Source organism: Lathyrus oleraceus, chromosome 6, assembly GCF_024323335.1.
Source record: "Lathyrus oleraceus cultivar Zhongwan6 chromosome 6, CAAS_Psat_ZW6_1.0, whole genome shotgun sequence".
Lineage (NCBI taxonomy): Eukaryota > Viridiplantae > Streptophyta > Magnoliopsida > Fabales > Fabaceae > Lathyrus > Lathyrus oleraceus.
This window is the reverse complement of record NC_066584.1, coordinates 1,860,242-1,871,223: the sequence shown is the minus strand read 5'-3', so window position 1 is coordinate 1,871,223 and position 10,982 is coordinate 1,860,242. Positions and strand designations below refer to the sequence as shown.

Below are 10,982 nucleotides of genomic sequence, written 5' to 3'. Positions count from 1 at the left end.
ATTTCTTCACTTTGAAAACGAAATCTGGATTTTTAAGATTTTCAAAACCAGTGGGTTGGTGCATATACACTTCTTCATTAATGTAACCATTTAGAAATGCACTCTTGGCATCTATGTGATATAAGATGATGTTATGATTAACTGCAAAGGAAATTAAGAAACAAATAGACTCTAACCTGACAAGTGATTCAAAGGTTTATGAACGTCAACATCAGTGTACGAACCCTGACTTTTACAATTGTGTATGTGAATTTTTAATAGTTACGATGTTATTTGTGTAGGTGATGTTACTTGGACACAATGATGATTATAGTGCTGATAGAGTAATGAAAGTGACAGTAGCTTTCAACCATTTTGGCAGTGCTCTAATAGAAAGAATGCCAAGGTTGTTAATTATCTAATTAAGCTGCTTAATTTTGTGAAAGATTCAATAATAATATTTTTATATATAGTTATTTGATTAATTACAAATGAAATGCAGGGCAAGATTTGGTTATTCTCATGTTGTAAACAACCGATATGATGAGTGGCTCATGTATGCTATTGGTGGTAGTGCTGACCCTATCATTTTCAGTCAAGGAAACTACTTCATTGCTTCCAAAAATTCTGATACAAAACAGGTAATAAAAAATGTTACAAACACTTAATTCATATATTGCATCATTAATCTTAATTATAGTAACTTTCATGTTACTGGGGTTAATATTACTGCCGTAATTGTGATAGGTTACGAAGAGTGAAACGGATAGAAAATGGAGTAATTAGAAATGGATGAGTTATAGTGATGAATTCTTAAATGGTGCATATTTTGTACCATCTGGTTATGGAAGTTGTGTACCATTATATTCATCATCTCAAAATTTTGTTGCTGCTAAAGCTTCAATGGTGCCTTTATTAACCCTCAATGCAGGACCTCTTGATTGTGTTGTTAACAAAGCATGTTAATTTTATTGTTTTAACTTTTTACTTTTCTTCTATGACTTTGATTCTTAAGTCCGAGCTTGTGTGGTAAAAAAAATCAGCGGATTATTTGAGATCGATTTTTAAAATGAACTTAAATTCAATAGTATATAATTCAAAGAGTTTACATTTTTATATACTAATTTTCTAACATTTAACTCACATTAATAACAAAAAGAAAGAAATGTTTGTAATTTTGTATGGTCTTTTGAAATCGACATTTTTGAATAAAAACATGTTTGATGTTAGACACTGACAAGACACTAATACATATTACAGTGTCGGTGTTTATATGTGTCCGTGCTAGACATCATTTAATTTTATTATTTAATTTTATTAGAATAGTCTATTTTCATTACTTCGAACTCCAAATGTGACTGATGATGTTTTTCTCAATTTTTTCAAGTACCAAATTCCAGCACCAATTCCAAATGCTCCTGCGGCAGAGAATGAAGTAACTGTCCCTAAAGCACAACAATTCCAACACAACATTAATCATTAGCCTAACTTTTCATTTTAGTAACATATTTAGTTCTGAAAAGTTTGTTTATTTCTTCTGTTACCTGCTATTACATGAACTTTCCTATTGTGCTGTGCAATTCCTTTATCTGTCAAATAAAGAATAGCCAATTAATTTTTACTTTCTCATTGTCCATAAAACCTAACTCAACTGATTGAAGTCGATATTGCTAGATCAGACGCTATCACCAGAGTTTGAACTCTGGTACACACGATTGTGTGTCTAACAAAAAAATTATACTCTCTCATTGTTTCTAGCTTATTTCAAAATGCTAAACTATAACTGCTTAATCAAATAAGATAACATTTTGAACATACCTTTACGATGAGTAATAGAGTTTCCATTCTTACACAAACACAAAAAACTTTGTGTCATAGTATCAAATTCACAAATTCCACCACCCTTCAATTCATCTTGACACATAAGACAACGAGTAGTAACAAGTATATCAAAATCAACTCTAATTCCATATTCAGGCACTTGATCATAAGGTTGAGGAATACCAACATCTCTCCAATAAACACTAGTATAACTTGTACAATACTTAAGCATCAATCTCAAAGATTCACTTGCTTTTGGATAATAAGAACAACAAGAACTACTTGTAAGAGAAAAAGAACATCCTGGTAAATGTCTACACAGATAACTAGCACTGTCACATGATGAATCACAGTGATCAGGAAAATGTTCACAAAACACAGGCTTTGGTTGGATAATCACATGTTCTTCACTACAGTTGAAAAATATGTACTCATTTTGCTTAAGAGAGTTTCAGCTTTGTGCTAGTGTCTAGACTAAACGGTCGCGTCAGTGGAAAAGTATGTTCTTCACTACAGTTGAAAAATATGTACTCATCCTAACTATATGACTCAACCGCAGGTGGGCTTGGGTGAGACTTTTGGGCCTGAAACCGCTCAACTCGACCCGTTGTCCACCCCTAGTTGTGGGGAAGAACAACATCAATATTTTCACTCGAGAAGGTAATTTTGGATTTCCGTTCTCTCCCTGGGATTTTATGAGTGTCAACGCGTATGATGTTTGTTGTAAAAACCTGTGAGGTGTATTTTCTTCGGGAGGAACTAGATTTTCCTCCTCTGATGAAAACCCCAGCAATGGCGTTGATGTCAATCTTGTGAGAAGATGGTGAAAGTGACGATGAGTAACGAGAAGTATGGGTCATGTTAGTTTTACCGGTCACACGGCGGACACAGATTGTACTTGCTAAAAGTATAATATGTGACAACCCCCAGTGATTAAGGGTTGTCAGAGATTTTATGGTGTGTTGTAAGGCTGAGAGTTAGCTCACATAAGGGATGAGAAGCTTCGTGTATGTATTTTATGTGTGTATGTTCGACTGTATTTCTCAACTTCAGTGTTGAGGTATTTATAGCGGTGATGAGCCTGAATCCTAGGCCCCTTGAAAATAGCAAACATTATTGAGAGGATGTAGGAGTGTATGGTTAATCCATTGTTATTTTGGAGAACGTGGTCAAGTGACTCCTTTTGTACCGTTATGGAATAGGGACACATCAATTTCCAACTTTTCCACCTCGGGAGACTCCTCCTAGAGAAAGGCCACATATCTTACACACGAGCATTCGATCTAGGAAATGGGTGACTAGAGAGTTTCTATGGGAGATATGCCATATCCCTTTCCTCCTCGTTGCCCATTGTGTTCCCTTATAAATATACCATTACAATAAGTCTTTCAACCAAAAGAGTTAATGAAACCGAAACAAGTTTAACATATGATGCATCAACTTCCAAAAAATGAATTGGTTATTATACTGGTAAAAAAATATAGGTGTGCATGTCACCCCTGCCCAGAGGCCTTAGTAGGTTTAAACAATTTGTAGTGGTTAGGACTTGTCCACGACGGCGATAATTCTTGTATGGTGGTTTTAGAGACCTTCTCACGTGAGGTGAAACGCTATGTATATAAGTTTTGTGCTTATATTATTTGTATAGCGTGTGATCTATATTAATTTAGATGTGTTTTTCTCCTATTGAGGGAGAAGTATATATAGGAGCCCTTTTGGGCATTGGATTTAGGAAAACCTTAGAGGTTCCTCAATGACTAGAAGAGGTTGTTGACTACCTATTCTTCAGGAAATCGTGGTGAAAACTTTCTCATATGACTAACGGGAGATAACGATATTATACATATCATATGTCCCAATGGCGAGCCCCTTTGTTATGTGAGGATGTTGCATGGGTAATTTCCCTCTAGGCGGGGACCCTGACTTCTCTCCTATTTGAGAATCTCACAAATATAACAGTACACAGTCCCTCATACATGAGGGCTCCTAAAGAGTGAAGTGTTTTTAAGACTCCTTTTGTTTGGGAGACGAATCCTTCAGCTTGAGGCGAATCCCTTAGCTGAAGGCGACCATTTTTAATGTGAGGTGAGTCCCTCGGTTAAAGGCGTCCTTTTAATGTGAGGCGAGTTCCTCAACTTGAGGCGAGTCCTTCAGCTGAAGACAACCTTTTTAATGTGAGGTGAGTCCCTCAGTTGAAGGCGACATTTTTTAATGTGAGGCGAGTCCCGGGCTTGAGATGAGCCCCTCACCTAAAGGCGACCTTTTTTAATGTGATACGAGTCTTGGGCTGAGTATTCATCTATATCCAACTGTTTCCTAGATAGCCAGGCGGTAGTGGGATATATCAAGTTTCATCTTGATTGACCTATGAGATGTATAAGCGTCAATCAATCATGACGACTTGAGTGTTTTTCTGGAAAAGAGAGTGTGGTTGGCCTTTAATACAACTCATGATAGCATTCTCAGAAAAACCACTCTAGCCTTCTTTGCTTACACGCGTCTTCTAGATGTAAGTACCTTTCCACTTCTCGTGGCAGTTATTCCATTGGGTAGATTTCTGTCTTGCGCTATTGGTTTTTCGTAGGAGAATGATATATTATCTTTGAAAAACCCTTTTTCTCTTCTTCTTTTCTACTTTCACCTTCCCTGAGCAATACACATGCCTAGGATAATAATGTTAAAGGTTAGAAATACATTATTCTTCCTAGGTAGAAACGTTGTAGTTCTATTTTTCCAACCCAAGATAATAATGGATAAGAAAACTAAATTCATTCATGCTCGAGATATTACGTCCTTATACTCCAATTCCGACATGATCAACATGTTTAGTAATGGTATTAGGGTTTCCAGTATAGAACGGGAGGAGGATGTGATAATGGAACTATGTTTAAGGGAGGAGAGGGCCAATATGGATACCCCCTACGAGCCATTTGCTCCTCATTTTTACCTATAACTACCTGACATTCATGAGTTAAGGGTTTAAACCCTTTCACTTCCTTTGAGATAGGTTTCCTGGAGAATATCAACATCACTTCTTCTCACAATACTCCAAACATATGGAGTATTCTTATGGATTTTCAGATAGTATGTTCTATCCTGGGTGTGTCCTTTATTGTGAGGGTATTCATTTCTTTCTTCAGTACATAAGTTCTTCCAAACAAGGGTTGGGTAATGTTGCACCTTTTACCAGGCAATTTTTCGCTGAAGCTCTACACGGACCCTTATAAGGATTAGAAGGATGTGTTTGTGCAAGTGAAAGGCACAAGGTGATGCCTCTTTGATGACTACGGGGACGTGGGAAGGACCTACTTTCCTTCTATCATGGATGCTAAATCCTAGGTTTATCCCAGGGGTGGACCTAGGTGTTTTCCCCCTTGACCAAGAAGTGATCCAGATTTTAAGATGTTTTCGGATTCTATATTCTCGTGCTCTCATTACTCAGAATCATGAAGACGACAATGAGGTAGAGGAGTATTTAGGTATGCATAATAGTACGAAAGAATACCTTTTTATTTGATCTCGTGCTTATTAATTTATATGTGCTAACAACATTCTCTCCTCTATAGAGGAATGGAGAATACCTCTCTTGATACGATAAGGGAGTGTTTAGTTTGGATGCAGGTTATGCACCAGCAAGCGGGTTTGCCCCCACCTCTCCCCTAGAGTTTAGTTATTAATGGAGGAGCAAGGCAATGAAAAAAACCCTAGGCTGGCGAGGCTCGTCCTCCTAAGATTCCACGACGCGGGGAGGGGCCTTCTAGACCATCAGGAAATCACGAGGTAGCTGAAAAGGGCGAGGAAGCAAGTGGTGCATTTGTCCTTCACGAGCCTTCTTTGTGGAATAATTCTACCTTTAACGCGATGAAGTTCTCAGATTGCGACTTCTCCTTCTCGGATAAATTTCCTATTGATTATAAGTCACTCATTGACATGTCTTCCTCTAGGTTATTTGACCTAATAGAGGTCAAACTCTTTAGGTGCTTCTAGTGGGGAAAACTCAAAGGGAGAAATACTATCACACTATCCAAGAACTACAATCTAAGATGCAATGTGTAATGAGGAATACTCAAGAAGGCGGGGTAGCGGTGAGGGCACTGAGATAAAAGAATAACATTATGAAGGCATGCACCAAGGAAATAATTATTACGGTTCTCGCCCAACTTAAAGAGGTTAGGCATCTGGAGAAGTTGCTTAAGAAGATATGCATCACCAGGGAGAGTTTAAAGGAGAAAGTCTCGTCACTCCAAGACAAAGTCATGACTATATTTTCCCAACAATTTTGAGAGGGCAAGAAGAATGGTCGTCGTCCTTTACCATAATCTGAACTTAAGTCTGCTGGGTCTTCCCGGTGAGACTTCAATTGAGTCTTTGGGCGAGACTTTGTTGAGTTTTCGTGACGAGACTTTATTGGAGTCCATCATGTGAGCCTTTAGTTAAGTCTTTAGGCAATAATTTATTGAGTCTTTCTAACGGGACTTTAGTTAAGTCCCTCATGTGAGACTTTAGTTGAGTGAGCACTACGGATTTTCGTAACACTAAATACCCTTCCACACTTTTCTTCGAACTGCCTTGGAGTTATATCTTCTGGCCGCTATTTGTTTAGTAGAAAATTATCATATGTGGGCGGCATCCCTTGTTTTGTCTATTAGGTCATTGACGCCTCTTAACCCTGCTTTATTTTCTTCCTCCTTTACTTGAGAGTGTCACGATGATGGTGCGGCGATTTTGACTGGCAACATGGCGTCTTCCCCATACACTAGCGTAAAAGGGTTTTCCCTGATGCTGGAGCGATGAGTGGTATAATACGACCATAACACTTTATGCAGTTGTTAGACCCACAATCATTTGGCGTCATCCAACTTCTTTTTGATCCCCTTTAATATCACTTATTGGCCAATTTTACTTATTCGTTCACAAGTAGTTGGACGATTGATATAAAATTAGTTTGTGCTCCTATGTCCTTGCAAAAGTAGATCATAGTAGTACTGGCGAACCGAGTTCCATTACATGAGACGATAATTCTTGGTAAACCTAACCTGCACATAATCTTTTGCCATTAAAAGCAGCAAACTCGTTCTACTGTGATCTTGGACATAGCCTTTGCCTCTATCCATTTTGTGAAATAGTCCAGTCCTACAACCATGAACATTAGTTAGCCGGGAGATATTGAAAAGACTCCTAGAATGTCAACGCCCCATTGATAAAATGGCTAAGGCGTTGTCACAAAGTGGAAGAGTTCAGCTGGTGCATGGTGTAGATTACCATATCTCTAGCATTTGTCACATTTCTTGACAAAATCCATGACGTCTCTCATTAGTGAATGCTAGTAGTAATCTGATCTGAACGGCCTATGGGTCAAGGCTCGCCCACTAATATGACTATCACTAGCCCCTTGATGAACTTCAACTAAGACTATGGTGATTCTGTTTTCCTCCAGACACCTTAACATAAGAGTGTTACTTTCCATTCTATAGAGCTCCTCTAACATAAGAATATATTTTGATGCATACTTACAGATTTTCTTCGCTTATAACTCGTCTTGTGGTAACTAGCGTAACTGTAGATAATGGATTATAAGCATCATCCAACTATCGAACAAGGAGATATCGATATCATTTGCCTCCCTCGCCTTTATGATTGGGGTGGCGAGTGTTTCTAGTATTATAGTGCGGTTGAACTCTGCTTTTATCGAACTAGACAACTTAGAAAACATGTCTTCCCCAAAATTCTTTTCTCTGGGCACGTGCTTTATCTCAAATGCTTTGAAACGCTTAGATAAGTCAAGTACCTTCTTAAAATATTTGATGAGATGTGATTCCTTTGTATGGCTTTTGTCGGTGACTTGCTTTGCCACCAACTAAGAGTCGCTTTAGGCTTTTAGAGTCAATACACCTACTTCTAGGGCAAGGGTCATGTTGACGATGAGAGCTTCATATTCGTCCTAATTATTGCTAGTCTTGAGCTCAAACTTTAATGACTGCTCGATCAATAAATTGTTTGGCCCTTCTAGGACTATCCCGACTCCACTCACTTTGATGTTAGAGGCTTCATCCACCTAAAGGATCCAGGCAGAGGAGACCTCTTCGCCAATTGGCATGCTTAATTTTGCCGAAAAATCTCTATCAAGATTTGTGACTTGATGCTTCCTTTTTTAATGTACCGGATGTCATATTCAGACTATTTCGTTGCCCAAGATACCATTCTTCCTGTCAGATCTAACTTCTTGAGGACCTGACGTATATGATAGTCTTTTTTTACTAATATCTTGTGTCCTTAAAAATAAAGTCTGAGCTTTCTTGCGGACACCACTACCACCAACTTTGGCCTTTCTATCTTATGATAACGAGTCACAACGCCTCTCAAAACTTTTCTTACAAAATAGATGGGTCATTCCACCTTATTTGTTTCCTGGGCGAATACTGAGCTTAACTCTTGATCAATAAGATGCTAGTAGAATTAAAAGCAGAAGAATAAAGCATACCAGCTTTAACATTGTCCATCACATGTTTAAGAGGACAACCAGTCCCGTTGTGGTATATAACAACCCAATATTTGAAACAACAACATAAGAATTTTTTTGATGTTATTGTCCATCACATGTCTTTGACAAAGGCTGAATTGCTAAGTGAACACGAAAACGATAGCTTCACTTCCTGCGAAATGATAATATAAAAAATATAACAATATCATGTACTCGTGTGTCATTGCCAAAGGCCAAATCATTCGATAAGATTTCTTAGTTAGTAAAGTGATTATAGAATATAAATAGGTTTGTTGAAGTTGTGGTATTTGAAATAACAGGAGGAGAGAAAACAATAAGAACTATGAGCTAATACTTTGCAAAAACAACCAAGACACGTTACTAAAAAAAACACAGAAAACAAATTTCCAGCATCAAAACATATCAACTAAACTTGGTGGTTAAGTGGTATACCGTCTATAAAATATAAAAGAGCAATGTAAAAAATGTTTCATCATGTGAATAAGAGCGTGTGATCCCACCAACCCAAGAAAAAGACACGGCAACAAATATTGTTATGCTTTCTAAAAGCAATGACGTTTTACTTTTCCAAAAACGATGCTTCTGTTGAAGAACTTTTTTTCATGATAGTATCAAATTGGTAAAGCAAACAATCAAACAAATCCCCTTTATAACCAACTAAATTAAATAAATCAAACACATCATGAATCATGATAATTAAATGGCGTTTGTTACACTATCTAAATTATTAGTGATGTTTATTATTAAAAAACATAAATTTACTTATAACTGCAACTGAAATGAGAATTGTCTTTCAAAATATTGATCAAGTGATGGCATTGGCAGTATTTGTAGCAGTGTGCCATGCCCTATAAGGCTATACCACAGTTTCAACGTGACCAAAACAAGACAAAACTAAAGACTACTAGTACTACTTACTACCCATATTCGGTTTCTTCAAAAACATTTCTCTCACCTTCTTCTTCAGATAGACATGAACATAAATATGAATATGACAGTAGAAGATGACAAATTTAAAATAAAAAATAATATGTTTTCATTTCAATCGGTTGAACTAGCACGTACTATTATACTATTAAAATATTATTTAAAAAAATTAAAATAAATAAATAAATTTAATACCATAAGTTTTGATTGAATAAAATACCTTTTAGTGTAAATAAAATTAAATAATATATTTTAAAATAAAATAAAATAATAAAAATAATCTTATTGTTTTATTGAATAAAAAACTAAATTCAAAGATAAAAATATTAGTTAAAAACTATTTGTAAAGAGTTTTAAGAAAAATATAGTATGCTATATAGTATTAATATTTAAATACAATAACATTAAAGTACGTTACCGAAATTAAATCTCTTTATAAGAGTTCTTAAAGAAGAAATAATAACTGTAAAAGAATCAACACCTAACCTAATCATATTATTAAAATATTAATGTTTTTTTCGGAAATATTTTTAAATACTATTAGTTAAAGACTGTATATAGTATGCTGTTATTAAAGTAAGAATATATATGAGACCGAATTATTATTTTCTTTTTAAAAGCTCTTAAAAAGGAAATAATAACTGTACCCTAATAAAAAAAATTAATTGCATATTATTGACCTATTTAATTATATTATATTAAAATGATTGTTCATTAAATAATTTAATAATAAAAATTACACACTTTAAATGTAGATAAATATATAAAAAATGAAAAAGTGAATGGAAAGATAATTTGAAAGAGGAATTCACTTGTTTTGTAAGTAAAGAAAAAAAAAAGAGAAGATAAGAATGATGCAATATTATAAGCAATTTCCATGAGATATTAGATAAACAAGAAAAAGGTAGGACCCACTTTCACAAATTATAAGCCATTTGTGCCTATATATAAAACAAAATCTTGAACATTCCAAAGACAAACCCAATAAATCCAATTTTTGTTCTTCTTCTGTGTTACTAGTAGTTGAGTAGAATCTTGTTTTTGTTGTTGAATTCAACATATGATTAATTGATTATGGGTGTTTGTGATGTTATGTTGAGTAATCTTACTCTTGTTTATGTGGCTGTAACGTTTTGTGTTAAAGCTTATGAGGCTTTAAATGGAGGAAGCTATGGCGGTGTATTTGTGGTGATTGTTTCAACAACGTTAGTGGCTTTGATTCTGGTTGCAACCTTAACATGGGATTTGTCTCGTAAGTTTAACAAATGTGTGGTTGTTGTCGACCAACAACAACCTCGTACTATGTCGTGCTGTAAAGGTGGAATCTGTTGGCACGGAGTGATGGATCGGTCGACGGCGTCACAGATTCGGTTCAAGATTCCTCATCATCTTCCTCATGTCATTTTGTAATACTACTATTTATTTAGTGAAGTCTTTTGAATTAATTTTATCAAAGAACATGTAAGTTGATAATGAAAAATGTATATATTGGTTTTTGGTTGATCTTGCTTTAATTTCCAGATTTATTTGTGTTTTGAGGCATTCTTGTTCTAGAGTTAGAGAGGAGTCTAGCTTTTTCTGAACCTTCCACTACAAGCCTAGATTTTGTTTTAATTTATAAGCCAATAGTTTGTTATTTTGGTACATTGATTTATTCACTTTTTGTTAATGTTGGGCATCTATTTGAACAACTTTTTTTGTACATATTGTGAATAAACCTTGAAAAAGACTAAAGTAATTAGGTACAAATATT

The 10,982-nt window shown here is 35.6% G+C and overlaps 1 protein-coding gene and 2 pseudogenes across 1 annotated transcript; 2 read left to right on the top strand and 1 right to left on the bottom strand.

Moving 5' to 3' along the window:
* Positions 1-287: 287 nt before the first annotated feature.
* Positions 288-945, top strand: LOC127093453 (probable pectate lyase 16; annotated as a pseudogene).
* Positions 946-1,296: 351 nt separating this feature from the next.
* Positions 1,297-2,660, bottom strand: LOC127091474 (uncharacterized; annotated as a pseudogene).
* Positions 2,661-10,303: 7,643 nt separating this feature from the next.
* Positions 10,304-10,639, top strand: LOC127091472 (uncharacterized). Its single transcript, XM_051030116.1, has one exon. The coding sequence runs from the start codon at positions 10,304-10,306 to the stop codon at positions 10,637-10,639; it is 336 nt and encodes a 111-aa protein (XP_050886073.1).
* Positions 10,640-10,982: the final 343 nt, after the last annotated feature.